General features: G+C 36.0%; 2 protein-coding genes and 1 non-coding gene across 3 annotated transcripts in view; 2 read left to right on the top strand and 1 right to left on the bottom strand.

Moving 5' to 3' along the window:
• NME7 (NME/NM23 family member 7) overlaps positions 1–138 on the bottom strand; it is a 320,527-nt gene extending 320,389 nt beyond the window's left edge. Inside the window, exon 1 of the mRNA XM_027610183.1 lies at positions 47–138. The gene's annotated coding sequence lies outside the window, so the exon portion shown is untranslated. The remainder of the gene's footprint in view (positions 1–46) is intronic.
• BLZF1 (basic leucine zipper nuclear factor 1) overlaps positions 1–17,668 on the top strand; it is a 28,113-nt gene that overhangs the window by 5,250 nt on the left and 5,195 nt on the right. Inside the window, exons 3-6 of the mRNA XM_027610180.2 lie at positions 4,452–4,891; positions 6,432–6,631; positions 12,848–12,976; positions 16,626–16,845. Coding sequence (XP_027465981.1) covers positions 4,452–4,891; positions 6,432–6,631; positions 12,848–12,976; positions 16,626–16,845 — 989 coding nt within the window. The remainder of the gene's footprint in view (positions 1–4,451; positions 4,892–6,431; positions 6,632–12,847; positions 12,977–16,625; positions 16,846–17,668) is intronic.
• LOC113933798 lies at positions 16,398–16,501 on the top strand. Its single transcript, XR_003523502.1, has one exon. It is a non-coding gene; the product is annotated as a small nucleolar RNA U13 (small nucleolar RNA).

The following is a 17,668-nucleotide window of genomic DNA, read 5'->3' as shown; positions in this document are numbered from 1 at the left end:
AATCTCAGTAGCATATTAACATTGATAAACTTCAGAAAGCACTTACTCATCTTTTCTGTGCCAAGCACCATTTCATTAAGCCAACAATACAAAGATTAGGAGGTAGACGCTGCCCTGTGGAGCTCCCAACAGTCCAGTCTGTGAGAAAAACAGATTATTTTAAAACACTCTGATATTTGCATTGTTCTGAAAGCACTGAGGGATTAGAGGAGAGTAATGAGTAAGTGATCTGCCCAAAGTCACAATGTATGGCAAATAGGGATTTAAGGTATTTTGACCCAGAGTCTAGTGTTCTTGTTACTGCACCATCCTATGGACCTAGCGTATCTGTCTTCTTAGATTTACAGTTTTATGAAAAAAAGGAGGAATGTTTCTTTAATGACAGACTATAAAATCCTATTCTTTTTGCCTCAGTATTCTAGAGCAAGGGTTGGTAAGTTATGGCCCTCAGCCTCCTGAGAATATTTACAAATCAGTTTGGTGATGGGGAACACTAACCTTGAATCCCACTTAAGCCAAGGGTTATCCCAAATAAAAAAGAATTCTGTGTTTCTCGTTATTAGACCCATATTACAAAAAAAAAAAAACTTGACTCAATTTCTTATTATAGTTTGAGTTTCATCTTTGAAAATGAGTTGTTTTTTTTTCTTCTTTGTATAAGTACCTATCTTATCCTCAATTTTGCCTTGTGGTCCACAGAGCCTAAAATATTTATCTGACCCTTTATGGAAAATGTTTGCCAACTCCTGTTATAGAATATTTGTTCTTTCCCTACATTTCAATAATCTTTGGGGAAGGCAGTAAGAATGATCCATAAACTTGAGATACACTTCATTCTTTGATTACTGATCACAGGTAGAAGAAAAGTTGATGAATAATTGCAGAATCATTCTGTTGGTTCCCTTCAAAGAGTGGGGAAGAGGGGCTGATGTTTTGCTTTACTTACACATCATTCCTAATTATGGAGCTGGTACCATGGATCATTGCCTTCCCACCTGAGAGACGATAACTGCTCCTGAATGTGTCCTGGATTGTGCTTAGCACATATGTAATAAAGGTTTCTGTGTGTGTCATAAGGGAAACCAAAATGATGAAATGCAAGTTACTAGACAAGAAAATAGAAAGCCCTGACTCCCACTGGCCTCCTTGCTGGTGCACATTAGCTAGAAGCGTAGTTATTACAGAGTTGTTAATAGCTGCCATGGCATGTTGTACAACTCTCGAACTCATAAATGCTTGAGTAAGTACAACAGTTTACATAAAGTTAAGAGTAAATTGAGGCTGAACCAAGTTGATAGAATTTCTTCACTGGCGTTTTATGACGTATTTTGTTTGAAAGAGATTTCTTTTAAATACCCATTAATGTTCCTTTGCCTTTTAAATTTAGCAGTAACTATTCCATGATTTGTTCTTGAATCTCCATTACCTCAAATTCCAACTCAAAAAAGTTGTGACTTGCCTAAAAATCCTGTTTAATCACCACAGGGTGTCACACCTCCTTATTTCTTCAGTTTCAGTGGACCTGAGTGGTCTAGCTCTAGTTTGTCTTTTTGTTTTTAATTAATCTGTAGTTCATGATTCAGCATAACTTCTTAAATGACAGAATATCTTAGTGACAGAATTAAATTTGCTTTAGATAGACAAACTTTTAAAAGCAGATTTTAAGAACATGGGAGCAGATCTTCATTCTTGCAACAGTTCAGTGGAAGATCTCCTCCTAAGTGCAGATGTGCTATAGCATGACCTGAAATACCAAACTCTTTATTTCACTTTTTTTTAAAGGTTTTTATTTATTTATTGAGAGAGAGAATGGTAGAGACAGAGCATGAGAGGGAAGAAGGTCAGAGGGAGAGGCAGACTCCCTGCCCGATGCGGGACTCAATCCTGGGACTCCAGGATCATGACCTGAGCCGAAGGCAGTCGCTTAACCAACTGAGCCACCCAGGCACCCTCTTTATTCATCTTTTTGAAGGTGGAGTTAGTCCTAAGTCCCAACTTAACATTCAATATGGAAATGACAAAATATTTTATTCTAATGGAAAATATTTTGTAAAATAGAACACATTATATACCTGATGTCTTTCCACCTCCTCTCTTAACATAACTCAAGATTCCCAGTACACTGCTTGCTATATATGTAAGAAAAATCCCCCCCCAAAATCTGTTAAATGAAAAAATAGTTCTCAAGTCTAGTGATGTACTTTTGTAAGACTTGAGCATAAGAAAATAAAAGAGTTATATTTGATGACATAACTTAAGCTTTCTCCCTTTAATCAAGATCCAAACTTTATTAGGCCTTTTTGAAGAATAATAACAATAGCAGTAGAAGCTAACATTTGGTTAGTGCTTACTGTGCCACACACCATTCTAAACACTTTACACATATTCGTGTATTAAAATCTTAATTATTGTATGAAATCGGTGTTGAGCATACAAAAAATAAATAAAACTAAATAAGAACATAAGGCATAGATCTATTGATACATTGCTAGAGTTGTTTTTTGAGGCAGTTTGACAATACAGATCTTCACCTGGCACATTAATTCCATTCTTGAGAATTTATTAAAAAGAAATAATCCAGAAGTTGAGAAAAATCTGTAGGCACAAAAGTATTCACTAAAGCATTATTATAGTGAAAAATTGGAGAAAGTATAAATATCCAACAACAGAATAATAAATAAATAATGTTATATTAACCTGAAGAAATAATAGTCATAAAATGAAAAATATGAAGAATGCAGCAAAATAGAAAAATAGATTAAGCTTCTAAAGTTAATTATGATTACAAACATAAAAATAATGAAGAAACTTGAAGTAATGAAAAGCTATTTTAGAATGATGAGAAGATAGGTAATTTTTTCTTCCTAATAACCTTTTAATAATATGTTAAAAACCAGAGGATACATGAGTGACTGTGTGTGAAGATAATCTGTTCTGCTCTGCATTTTCTGCATCTGTATAACAAAGTTTGTGAGAAAGAAGAAAAGTAAGCTCATTAAAAAATAGAAAACTAATAAATAAACCCCAGGAAGGTTTTCTTGTTAGGTATTTCCCTTGCTAGAAAAGACCTCATCCTGGGCAAGCTTATCATTTCCTATGGTTCTTTGCTGGAGAATTCCATTTCTAAGACAAGAATTCAGGAATCAAGGTGACAACAGTCTTTGCTTGATAGAATGTTTATATGTTGTATAGTCTCTTTTTTCATATGGCTTTGTACTTCAGAAATTTTTAAGAAAGGTTTAGTTTTAATAAGGCCTTATTATTGCTCTTAGCAAATTGTTCTCCTGACGTAATAGGTTACAGTGAAACATGATTAATATTTAATAATTAAAAATTGATATTTAATTGATCAGAACATGGTACTGATAACTAACAGTAATTGAGGCTAAGGACATACTTTGGCTTTATTTTCTTTTTAACCAGGAATTCTGTTTCCTGTCTTTACCTTAGTAGGTATAAATATAAATATATAATAGTGATGAATTTACTAAAGATTGGTCCATGATTGTTCTTAGTTAACATTTCTGTAGAAATAAAATTCTGGTAGAAATTTTGCATCACATATTGTACTCTTATTATCTGTTACCCTGTAATACATGTTATTTTTTTATATGTATGTCCTATCTCCTAAATTAGATAGTAATTTCTTGAACATAAAAGTCCCCACTACCCCAAACAATGTCTGCTCAGTATTAGGCACCATGCTGCATGTTTGCAGCCTGTGACCACTCAAAGATTGTCATCATAACCATTGATATGTATGCTCGTCCTATGCCCCTCCCCTTGTTATCATTCATTTATTGTCTTATCAGCTAAACAGTGCTAGGTGCAAGGCACATTATTCATCTCTACCCTCATGGGACTTACATCCTAGAGGAAGGCATAGACATTGTATAACTAGTAACACTGGGGGAAAAAAGTCCATTTACCATTTTGATAGATAGAAAAAAGAAATGCAGTCTCTGTTGCAGGTGCACATGAACAGGGAACCCAGCCTAATCTGGAAAGGTTAGAGAAGGGCTTAGGAACCTTAAAAAGGCACACTCTGGTGTGCCAAGTGCTTGACCTTATTGCATCCTTTCCTACCACAACCGTGGAGCACAGTTGTTACTATCTCCATTTCGCAGAATATGAAGTAGAGATTCGTGGACGGTTCAATTGTTTAGCCAGGGTCATACTAGGATTTAGAAGTCAGAACCAAATACCTTGATTCCAAATCTCTTGCATTTTTTGCCAAGAGAGAAACCATTTACTTAAGGAAAGTTTGAACCTATAAGATTTTTTTTCCATCTTTTATTGACATCTGATTGTTTTGAAAATTAACTTTTACTCTGAATTTTTTGTATTCTTTTTAGTGCCAGTAGTTCTGAATGTAGGATAAAGTCTATCTTGGCATTTTCCTTGGCATTTGTTTTTAGCAAGTAGCTTATGTTTTGCTTTCCCTTTCATAGTCACCCTTACTCTAACCCCAGTCCGAGGAGCAGGAGATGGAATGGAAACTGAGGAGCCGCCTAAATCTGTTGAAGTTACCTCTGGAGTCCAACCCATAAAGCATCACATCCTTCAGAATCCACGGAAGAAAGCAGTTCCAGGGGAGAGCCCAGGAGTCCTTCAGCTTGGGAAGATTCTCACTGAAAAAGCAGTGGAAGTTGAAGCCGTAAGAATATTAGTTCCCAAAGCTGCTATAACTCATGATGTCCCCAACAAGAATGCAAAGGTGAAGTCTCTGGGACATCATAGAGGAGAACTCCTTGGTCAGTCAGAGGGAATTGTAGAACCCAGAAAGGAACTATCAGAGGTAAAGAATATATTGGAAAAGCTCAAGAACTCTGAAAGGAGGTTACTACAGGACAAAGAAGGTCTTTCAAACCAGCTCAGAGTACAGACAGAGGTAAGAACAAATAGCTTTAATGAGCACTGCTCTTTACACCTGGACCATCTAAGCCTATGTGTTAGCAAACTGTATTTCCTCTTGGAATGTCATTTATTTCGGCTTGTCATTTCTCTAAAAAGATTCCTCTTAAATTTCTCTTTCTCTCTCAGCACCTCAAGTAGAACTAGTATATGTTGGGAACTTGTCCTCTAAAGTTGAAGATGGAAGTATGAGGTACTCTGGACAAGACCACCTATAGGTGTAAAAGAAGTCATAGTTATAAAATTCCAGATCAAAGACTGACCTATTAGACTTTGAAGTTACCTAGTTAACAATTCCTGTTTTAAGGATCTATAAGTTCCAAGTATTTTTGCTTATGCATACGTAATACTTGGGGTAAAGGGAATGGTGGGATAAGCATTGGTATCTTCATTGTAAATGGAAAATGATCTATAGTGCTTGGCTGTGTTTCTTCCATCTTTACATGTTAGTAACATTGCCTTACTCCTCACCCTTTGTTTCTCCGTTAGACCCTTCATCTTTTTGCTGGATGTTAGTCTTTATAAGTGACACTATAGTTAGTGGTTCTTATCCAAATATATCTTTAATATTTTTTAAATAACTAATTTCTAATTACAAAAAGAGTATTTGTAAATATTTTAAAAAATACAAAAATTGAAAATAGTACCAGCTATAATTATACCGTCTAGCTATAAATGCATAATTATACACATTGAGTTCATTTTTGCCTTTTTTAATATTTTCCTATGTCACAGAATATTCTATTACAATATCATTTTTAATACCAACAGTGTTCTTCTATTGCTACACCATATATCAATACCTATTATTGGACATTTATGTTTTAATTTTTCACTTTTTAGATAAAGCAAAGAACATGCTTATAGATATGCTAAATTGCTTCCTTTGCTTAAGTTCGTCTATGGCACAGGGGTATGTGGGTGGTTCAGTCAGTTAAGCCTGGGACTCTTGATTGACTCCTTCCAGCTCAGGGCCATGAGATCAAGCACCACGTCGGGCTCCACACTGGCAGTGGAACCCGCTTAAGATTCTCTCTTTCCTTCTTCCTCTACCCCTCCCTGTTCATACTGTCTTTTTCTCTCTCCCTCTAAAAAAAAAGAAAAAAGAAATCAAATCCTGTGGCACAAAGAAATTAATTTTTAAATACTGAAAAAGATCTAAAAAAATTAAAACATTGTCGGTCATATTTTTTGGCAAAATTTATTGGTTTGGTTTTTTAAGTTTTTGCCTTGAAGTATTGACTGGAAGCAGTTTGTAACTTTTGTAATAATGGTTGGTACTCTTACTAGAAGAGGCTCAGTTTATAATCACATGGACTATAGATATAAATATGTAGACATAGAGACAGATGGTTTATATAGATTATGAAACTTAAATATTTAATGTTGCTTTTTGATACACACTTTAAGTAATGGAGGTCCATATACATGAAGCACAGTTTCTCTCTTTTCATTTTGCTACATTAAAGCCACTGACATTACTTTAAGTTGGTTGTAATGGTCATATTTTCTTCTAGGTCAATCGAGAGTTAAAAAAGTTGCTAGTGGCTTCTGTTGGGGATGATCTTCAGTATCATTTTGAACGTCTAGCCCGTGAGAAAAATCAGCTTATTTTAGAAAATGAAGCCCTAGGTCAAAACACAGCTCAACTTTCTGAACAGCTAGAACGTATGTCTATACAGTGTGACGTATGGCGGAGCAAATTCCTCGCAAGCAGGTATTTTCTGTTTTAAATAATATTTCATTTCCTAGCTTTTTCACTATCAGATTTTTTACCATAACCCAAGGAAGTAAATGGTAGTGTGAGAATTTCTGACTCCGATTGTCAAAGTACTTCATAGATTTATAAGTATGTATGGATTGTCCTTCCTCTGGAGAGTCACACTGTCTCCCTAAATGGAAAAGTGGTATCATAGGATTCTCCCTCATTCCAGAATTCTAAGTTAATCCTCTATAGTAGAAATCACTCCTACTACAATGTTTAGGAAACAAAATTAAACTCAGACCTCTTATAAATAAAGTAAATAAAATCACAAAAAAAAAACCCACTATTTTCCCCACTTTCTATCTGGAAAACTCAAATATTGTTTCGCTTCCGTGCTCTGTTCTCATAGCTCTTTTAACTGTATTAACTATATAAGAGAGCTTCCCAACCTTTTTCTGTCCATGCACAAACAGAAAATTATTTGTATGGCATACTGGATGAGGCTACTCTCCAACAGAGGTAAAACCCCCAGAGCCCTCACCTAGGCCCATGGGTACAGTGGTAGTTGGGAAACTCTGCTCTATATTGTGATTTGGGGTCTTTTTATCCCCCTCCTTCCAGCTCTGACTGGAGAACAGGGTCTGGGTGTTCCATTTTTGTATTTCCAGTGCTTAGCCACATGCTTCACATATAGCTTAGTAACTGTTGATTTAAATTTAGTGATCTAGAGATTTGTTACATAGCACCAGGCATTTCCAGGCTGTACTTTAAGAATCACTGATTGTGATCAATAAATTTGTAGGAAAGTATTTCTTCATGTCTTGTTGTCTGTGATACTTCCCAGTAATTGATTACTTTCTTAAAGTCCTTAATTGTTTTCTAGTTGTGCTTTTATAGGATGGATGTGGAGAAATGAATGTACTGTTTATTGACTTAGAATGAAAGTTCATGCTCACTGAACACATTAAGAGGCAAATCATGCAAGTGTCATACAGATTATTGCAATATGTAACTTTCTTAACATCCTTAGCAATACTGATAGTAAGAGTCTAAGGGCAATAAAACTTAAACTCAACTTTAAAGATATTTTAACTGATTTAATCTTTGGTCAGTAATCATTACGGTCCAATACTTTAATTTTAGTTTTAAGAGTTTTAAGCTGAATAAGAATACTTTAAAACTTTTCTTCAATTCTGTTCATAGAGAACAGGTTAAATAAATTTTGGAATATCCAAACAGAAGAAAACATGAAGCTGTTGTTATTTAAAAGGAGAAATAGCTCTATATGTGCTAATGTAAAAAAAAAAAAAACAACAAAAACACCAAGATTATTAGTTGAAAAAAACGAGGCATAGAAAATTTTGTATTAAATAATCCCTTTCTTGTAAATAAAATGGATATGTTTATTTTTAACATGTACTTTTATGTTGACATATCCATAAATGTTTTTTTTGTAGAGAAATATATAAGAAACTTGATTGGTTATTTTATTGGTTTATACAGGAAGGATGGGGATGCTGGACAGGAGGAAAGACTTAGTTTCCCTTTTATATAAGCCTTTCTGTATTATTTAATATTTTTCAAAGGACAAGAAGGTAACTGAGTGATAAGAAAGCAACTCTTTTTTGTTTTCCTCTAAAATTTCCTGTATTTAAAAACATTTAATTAGAAGACCTTCCAGGACCGGCAGAAACTGAAAGAATATGTGACCGCTAAGCCGGCCCTGTAAGAAATATTAAGGGGGGGTCTATAAAAGGAGAAAGACCCCTAGAATGGTACAGAACAAAAATTTACAGAGACAATCTATAGAAACAGGGGCTTCATAGGTAACATGATGACAATAAATACATATCTTTCAGTAATCACTCTCAACGTGAACAGCCTAAATGCTCCCATAAAACGGCACAGGGTTGCAGATTGGATAAAAAGACAGGACCCATTCATATGCTGTTTACAAGACACTCATTTTGAACCTAAAGATATATCCAGACTGAAAGTGAAGGGATGGAGCTCCATCTTCCATGCCAACAGACCTCAAAAGAAAGCTGGGGTAGCAATTCTTATATCAGAAAAATTAGATTTTAAGCTAAAGACTGTAGTTAGAGACACAGAAGGACACTATATCATTCTTAAAGGGTCTATCCAACAAGAAGATCTAACAATTGTAAATATCTATGCCTCCAACATGGGAGCAGCCAACTACATAAGCCAACTGTTAACCAAAATAGTCATATTGATAATAATACATTAATTGTAGGAGACCTCAATACTCCACAACAGCAATAGACAGATCATCTAAGCAGAAAATCAACAAAGAAACAAGAGCTTTGAATGACACACTGGACCAGATGGACCTCATAGATACATATGGAACATTCCACCCTAAAACAACAGAATACTCATTTTTCTTGAGCGCACCTGGAACTTTCTTTAGAATAGACCACATATTGGTTCACAAATCAGGTCTCAACTGATACCAAAAGATTGAGATTATTCCATGCATATTCTCAGACCATAATGCTTTAAAACTGGAACTCAAACACAAGAAAATTTTGGAAGAAATTCAAACACTTGGAAGCTAAAGACCACTCTGCTCAAGAATGTTTGGGTCAAACAGGAAATCAAAGAAGAACTTAAACAATTCATGGAAACCAATGAGAACAAAAACCTATGGGATACTGCAAAGGCGGTCCTAAGGGGGAAATATGTAGTCATCCAACCCTCCCTCAAAAAATTAGAAAAATCCCGAACTCACCAACTAACTTTACACCTTAAAGAACTGGAGAAAAAGCAACAAATGCCTAAGCCATGCGCTAGAAGAGAAATAATTAAGATTAGAATAGAGATCAATGAATTAGAAACCAGAAATACAGTAGAGCAGATAAATGAAACTAGAAGCTGGTTCTTTGAAAGAATTAATAAGATCAGTAAACCACTGGCCAGACTTACCCAAAAGAAAAGTGAAAAGACCCAAATTAATAAAATTATGAATGAAAGGAGAGAGATCACAACTAACACCAAGGGAATAGAAACAATTATTAGAAATTATTATCAACAACTATATGCCAGTAAATTAAGCAACCTAGAAGAAATGGATGCCTTCCTGGAAACCTATAAACTCCCAAGACTGAAATAGGAAGAAATAGACAACCTGAAAAGACCAATAACCAGTAACGAGATTGAAGCCGTGATCAAAAACCTCCCAAAAAACAAGAGTCCAGGGCCTGATGGATGCCCTGGGGAATTCTACCAAACATTCAAAGAAGAAATAATACCTATTCTCCTGAAGCTGTTTCAAAAAAAAATAGAAACAGAAGGAAAGCTTCCAGACTCATTCTATGAGGCCAGCATTACCTTGATCCCCTAACCAGGTAAAGACCCCATCAAAAAAGGAGAATTTCAGACCGATATCCCCGATGAATATGGATTCCAAATCCTCAATAACATACTAGCTGATAGGATCCAACAATACATTAAAAGGATCATCCACCACGACCAAATGGGATTTATCCCCGGGATGCAAGGGTGGTTCAACATTCGCAAATCAGTCAATGTGATAGAACACATTAATAAGAGGAGAGAGGAACCATATGGTCCTCTCAATTGATGCATAAAAAGCATCTGACAAAATGCAGCATCCTTTCCTCATTAAAACTCTTCAGAGTATAGGGATAGACAAAACATTCCCCAAGTTCTTAAAATCCATCTATGAAAAACCCACAGCGAATATCATTCTCAATGGGGAATAGCTGAGAGCCTTTCTCTTAAGATCAGGAACACGTCAAGGATTCCCACTCTCGCCATTATTGTTCAGTATAGTACTAGAAGTCCTAGCAACAGCAATCAGACAATAAAAGGAAATAAAACGTATTCAAATTGACAAAGAAGAAGTCAAACTCTCTTCACAGATGACATGATACTTTATGTGGAAAACCCAAAAGACTCCACCCCCAAATTACTAGAACTCATACAGCAGTTCAGTAATGTGGCAGGATACAAAATCAATGCACAGAAATCAGTTGCTTTCTTATACACTAATGCAACTGTAGAAGGAGAAATTAGAGAGACGATTTCATTTACAATAGCACCAAAAGCCATAAGATACCTCGGAATAAAGCTAACCAAAGAGGTAAAGGATCTATACTCTAGGAACTACTGAACACTCATGAAAGAAATTGAAGAAGACACAAAAAGATGGAAAAACATCCCATGCTCATGGATCAGAAGAATAAACATTGTTAAAATGTCAATGCTGCCCAGAGCAATCTATACCTTCAATGCCATCCCGATCAAAATACCAATGGCATTTTCCAAAGTGTTGGAAAAAACAATCCTAAAATTTGTATGGAATCAGAAAAGATCCTGAATTGCCAAGGAAATGTTGAAACAGAAAAAGCTGGGGGCATCACGTTGCGTGATTTCAAGTTATATTACAAAGCTGTGATCACCAAGACAGCATGGTACTGGCACAAAAACAGACACATGGATCAATGGAACAGAATAGAGAGCCCAGATATTGACCCTCAACTCAGTGGTCAAATAATCTTTGACAAAGCAGGAAAGAATATGCAATGGAAAAAAGACTGTCTCTTCAATAAATGGTGCTGGGAAAATTGGACAGGTATATACAGAAGAATGAAACTCAACCATTCTCTTACACCATACATAAAGATAAACTCAAAATGGATGAAAGACCTCAATGTGAGACAGAAATCCATCCAAATCCTGGAGGAGAACATAGGCAGTAACCTCTTCGACATCGGCCACAGCAACTTCTTTCAAGACACGTCCCCAAAGGCAAGGGAAACAAAAGCAAAAATGAACTTTTGGGACTTCATCAAGATAAAAAGCTTCTGCACAGCAAAGGAAACAGTCAACAAAACAAAGAGGCAGCTCACGGAATGGGAGAAGATTTTTGCAAATGACACTACAGACAAAGCGCTGATATCCAAGATCTATAAAGAACTTCTCAAATTCAACACCCAAAAAACAAAGTCAAGTCAAAAAATGGGCAGAAGACATGAACAGACACTTCTTCAAAGAAAACATACAAATGGCTAACAGACACATGAAAAAATGTTCATCATCATTAGCCATCAGGGAAATTAAAATCAAAACCACATTGAAATACCACCTTACACCAGTTAGAATGGCAAAAATTGACAAGGCAAGAAACAACAAATGTTGGAGAGGTTGTGGAGAAAGGGCAGCCCTCTTACACCGTTGGTGGGAGTGCAAGTTGGTACAGCCACTTTGGAAAACAGTGTGGAGGTGCCTCAAAAAATTAACAATAGAGCTACCCTATGACCCAGCAATTGCACTACTTGGAATTTACCCCAAAGATACAGATGTAGTGAAAAGAGGGCCATAAGCACCCCAGTGTTCATAGCAGAAGTGTCCACAATAGCCAAACTGGAAAGAGCTGAGATGCCCTTCAACAGACAAATGGATAAAGAAGATGTGGTCCATACATACAATGGAATATTACTCAGCCATCAGAAAGGATGAATATCCAACTTTTACATCAACATGGATGGGACTGGAGATTATGCTAAGTGAAATAAGTCAAGCAGAGAATGTCAATTATCATGTGGTTTCACTTACTTGTGGACCATAAGGAATAGCATGGAGGACATTAGGAGAAGGAAGGGGAAAATGAAGGGGGGGGACTCAGAGTGGGAGACGAACCATGAGAGACTATGGACTCTGAGAAACAAACTGGGGGTTCTCGAGGGGAGGGGGGTGGAGGGATGGGTTAGCCTGGTGATGGGTATTAAGGAGGGCACGTATTGAATGGAGCACTGGGTGTTATATGCAGACAATGAATCATGGAACACTACATCAAAAACTAATGATGTACTACTGTATGGTGACTAACAATAAATTTTTTTAAAAATTAAAAAAAAATAAAAACATTTAATCGATGTTAATTTTTTCAAAATTTGGTCAACCTAGAGTAAGATTGAGGTACATTCCAAAAGTCACTGTATAGGAAAGTTAAATAACTTTTTCTTTGTCATTTTCTAAACAAATATTTTTTAAATCCCCTCAACGAGTTCTAAGATCATAAACATTTTAAGTGCTTTTTAGTGAAGATTTAAAAATGGAGAAGTAACTTGACTGTTCAGTCTTCTTCGTAAGCTTTTGAAAATGAAAATAAAGTATACTAACTTCTTTACAGTATGTTATTGTCAGAGAATGTATATGTGATTTTTTCATCTTTTCCAGGGTGATGGCAGATGAGTTAACCAGTTCCAGAGCAGGATTGCAGCGTCAAAACCGCGATGCACAGAGTGCTATTCAAGATCTCCTGTGTGAACGGGAACAGTTTCGTCAGGAAATGATAGCTACCCAGAAGTATGGCATTTGTTTACATTCTGACCCCTTCTTTCTTTTGCAGTTTTTGTTACTGTGATAGTTCTTTAGTGTTTCTACATTTAATAACTTTTATTGAGCATATTCTTCAAGTAGCATTTTAAAAATAGATTCCCAGAGAGGGAAGAAGACTAAAAAAATAAGACTACATGCTTCTTACATTCTTAATTGAGAGAGAAATAATTATAGCTATAATAGAAGAAATCTCTGGGTTTAAAAGCAGTTTTTGGTTATAGTTATAGCAGTTTTGTATAATTTTTGGTAAAAGCCAAAAAGTATACCTATCTTTCCTTTGGAAGGAGATCTTTAAGGACCATTCTACAGTATTAGAGTTTACTTTCATGTGCTCCAGAACTTCTCTTAAGGGAGAACATCAATTTGTACTTCTATACACAGATCTTCCTTGACTTATAATGGGGTGGCATCCCAATAAACTCATTGCAAGTTGAAAATATCATAAGTCAAAAATTAATTCAATATACCTAACCTACTGAACATCATGGCTTAGACTAGCCTACCTTAAATATGCTCCTTACATTAGCCTGTACTTGGGCAAAATCATCTCATACAAAGCCTATTCTATCATAGAGTGTTGAATATCTCAGTAATTGAACACTGCACTGGAAGTGAAAAACAGAATGGTTGTAAAGGTACAAAACTGTTGTATCGGTTGTTTACCCTCATGATCAGGTAGCTTGCTAGGAGCTGTGGCTCTCTCCCACTGCCCAGCAACGTGAGAAATATGGTACTGCATATTGCTAAACCAGAAATAGATAAAAATTCAAAATTCAAAGTACAGTTTTTATTCAATGTTAATCACTTTCACACCATCATTAGTCAAGAAGTCATTCATCAAACCATCATAAGTCAAGGCCTATAATTGATTTATTACAAATCAAATCAGTAAGAGTTGAAGAAATCACGGGAAATTATAAGAATAAAAACATATTACAGATGACCCTTGACCAACACAGGGGCTGGGGAGGCTGACCCTCCATGCAGTTGAAAATTCTTGTATAACTTCTGACTACCCCCAAAACACACCTACTTACAGCCTACTCTTGATCAGAAGTCTTACCAATAATATAAATAGTTAACACATGTTTTATATGTTCTACATATTATATAGTATGTTCTTACAATAAAGTAAGCTAGAGAAAAATTGTTACTAAAATCATAAGAGAAAAATAAACTAAAATCATAAGGAAGAGAAAATACATCTACAGCACTATTCTGTATTTATCGAAAAAAATCGGCCTTTAGGTGGACCCACATAGTTCAAACCCATGTTGTTCAAGGGTAAACTCTATATCAAAATATCAGATTTTGTGGGAGGCAACTAAAGCAGTGTTTAGAGGGAAATTTATAGCTTCTTTAAATGCTCATAGTAGAAAAGAAAGGTCTTGTCGGTAATGTAAGCTTCATCTTTAAGAAACACAAAGAGCAAATTAAGCAGACCAAAGAATGGGAGCAGAAATAAATGAACTAGAAAGCCAAATGCTGGTTCTTTGAAGAGATAAATTTAAGAAACCTTAGGCAGCATGATCAGGAAAAAAAAAAAAACAGCCCCACATTACCAGTATCAGGAATGAGGAAGGGGGTATTTCACCTAGACTCTATAGACATAAAAAGATGATAAGGGGATATTATGAACAACTCTGTGCCAGTAAATTCAACAACTTAAATGAAATGGGCCGAGTGCTTAAAAGACACTAAACTACCAAAGGGTACTCAAGACAAAGAGCCTAAATAGCCTGACCTATTAAAGCAATTGAATTTTTAGTTAAAAACTGTTCAACCCACAGAATGGGAGAAGATATTTGCAAATGACACTACAGACAAAGCGCTGATTTCCAAGATCTATAAAGAACTTCTCAAACTCAATGCCCAAAAAACAAATAATCAAGTCAAAAAATGGGCAGAAGACATGAACAGACACTTCTCCAAAGAAGACATACAAATGGCTAACAGACACATGAAAAAATGTTCATCAGTAGCCACCATGGAAATTGAAATCAAAACCACATTGAAATACCACCTTACATCAGTTAGAATGGCAAAAATTGACAAGGCAAGAAACAACAAATGTTGGAGAGGTTGTGGAGAAAGGGCAACCCTCTCACACTGTTGGTGGGAGTGCAAGTTGGTACAGCCATTTTGGAAAACAGTGTGGAGTTTCCTCAAAAAATTAAAAATAGAGCTACCCTATGACCCAGCAATTGCACTACTTGGAATTTACCCCAAAGACACAGATATAGTGAAAAGAAAGGCCATAAGCACCCCAGTGTTCAGAGCAGCAGTGTCCACAATAGCCAAACTGTGGAAAGAGCCGAGATGCCCTTCAGCAGATGAATGGATAAAGATGTGGTCCATATATACAATGGAATATGACTCAGCCATCAGAAGGGATGGATACCCAACTTTTACATCAACGTGGATGGGACTGGAGGAGATTATGTTAAGTGAAATAAGTCAAACAGAGAAAGTCAATTATCATATGGTTTCACTTATTTGTGGAACATAACAAATAACATGGAGGACATTAGGAGAAGGAACGGAAAAATGAAGGAGGGGAAATCGGAGGGAAAGACGAACCATGAGAGACTATGGACTCCGAGAAACAAACTGAGGGTTTTAGAAGGGAGATGGGTGGGGGGATGGGTTAGCCCGGTGATGGGTATTAAGGAGGGCACGTATTGCATGGAGCACTGGGTGTTAGATGCAAACAATCATGGAACACTACATCAAAAACTAATGATGTATTGTATGGTGACTAACATAACCTAATAAAATAAAATTTAGAAAAAAATATAAAATCCTTTCAATAAAGAAAACTCCAGGCGTAAATGGATTTACTGAAGGATACTAGCAAACAACTAGGGAAGAAATAAAGCCAAATTTACAAAAACTCTTCTAGAAAACAGGAGAAGAAAATAATTTCCAACTGACTTTATGAGGCAGCATTATCTTGATACCAAAACCAGACAGAGATATTACAAGAAAGCTACAGACCGGTATTTCCAATGAACATAGATGCAAAAGTCCTAATCCAACAATATATAAAAAGATATATATATCCTTATACATCATGGCCATATACATTTTATCCTAGGATTTTAAGTTGGTTTATCATTCAAAAATCCATTAATAATAGATACACAAGTCAGATCAATAGTCCTATTACTACTAGATGAGTATATTAGTATATTTTACCTGTACTAAAATATGAGAACTGAAAATACTGTTTGGGGCACCTGGGTGGCTCAGTCGGAAGTACTGTTTGTTGAGTGACTTCCAGATAATTACCTGATAAATATATAAATGCTTTCTATAGTCTTATTTTACCAGAATTCCCAATTTATTGAACTCTGAAAAAAAGATATAGGAGAAAGATACTATGTAGATCCTTTTGTAGTTCATAAGCATGAGGATTGGGTGTTCACGCCGTTGTGTGACATGTACCTCCCTCAAACCTTGTTATGACCTCGGCACATTACCCGTCTGATGTGAAAAAAAGAAAAAGATACTATGTGATTTGAGAGGAATTTCAGGTTTCTCATTTATTGAGTATTCTTGATTTTCATGTTTTATCCTCTTATTAATATTCAGTGTTCCTGTGTGTTCTGTGCAGATTATTGGAGGAGCTCCTAGTGTCCTTGCAGTGGGGAAGAGAGCAAACTTACTACCCTAGTACACAGCCTCACACCACAGCAGAACTAGCATTAACAAATCACAAGTTGGCAAAAGCTGTAAATGCTCATCTTCTGGGAAATGTTGCCACTAACGGTCAAAAAAAGATTCCATCAACGGTTGAATTCTACAGCACCCCAGCAGAAAAAATGGCTGAAACGGTAAAATATTTCTCTTTTGTGGATTGTGGAACTTCTAAGACTGTCCTCTTACTGAAAGGTGGTATGTTATAATGCTAAAGTGCTTGGCATTAGGAGTTAGGAATTACGGGATCTAAACCTGATTCTCATGCTAATGAGCTTGTGATCTTGGAGAAAATTGTTTCCTCCTCTGTGCTTTAATTCCTGAAACATTTTTTACTCTATCTTTAAGGAGCAAATTAGTTGTTTTGAAAGGGCCTGTCTTTTAGCTACTGAATCAGTGATAATCTTGTCCTTGAGTTCATTGTGATATGAAAATTAGTGTAGAATTTTTAATTCAACCTTCATGAGTAGATAATGGATTACTTCTGACATCAGAAATTATTTGTTAATACCCATATATAGATATGAATGTGCCAAATGCTGCAGAATCAAATAGCATACCCCCGGTACCTACAGTCCTGGGTGAATTCAGGGTTCATGCCGATGAGCTGTCAAATGCTGTGGTCTCCCAGTTCTGCCAGCACAGCCAAGGTCACCTCCATACATTTCAGTGTCTGACTCCTATCTCCCTATCTTAGGCTTTGTCATTAACCAGAACTGTTTCACTTTTAAAATCAACTCAACACCTCTCTCCATGATCTGTGCTCTCAACTTTTTTTCCAGCCCCGATTCTTTATTCTGATTACCCCTGTGATCACATAATTTTTATTTCCTTGATCCCTACATTTTTTTTTTATCTGAGCAGCTCACTCTCCTGGCTTCTTTTCCTGCCGTAGCTTGCCTAGATTTCATTCTTAGGTGTCTTTTTCCTGTATCATCCTTCTCTCAGGTACCCTGCACA

Source organism: Zalophus californianus, chromosome 10 (genome assembly GCF_009762305.2).
Source record: "Zalophus californianus isolate mZalCal1 chromosome 10, mZalCal1.pri.v2, whole genome shotgun sequence".
Classification (NCBI taxonomy): domain Eukaryota; kingdom Metazoa; phylum Chordata; class Mammalia; order Carnivora; family Otariidae; genus Zalophus; species Zalophus californianus.
Note: the sequence above shows the minus strand (reverse complement) of the source record. Positions and strands in the feature narration are given on the sequence as shown.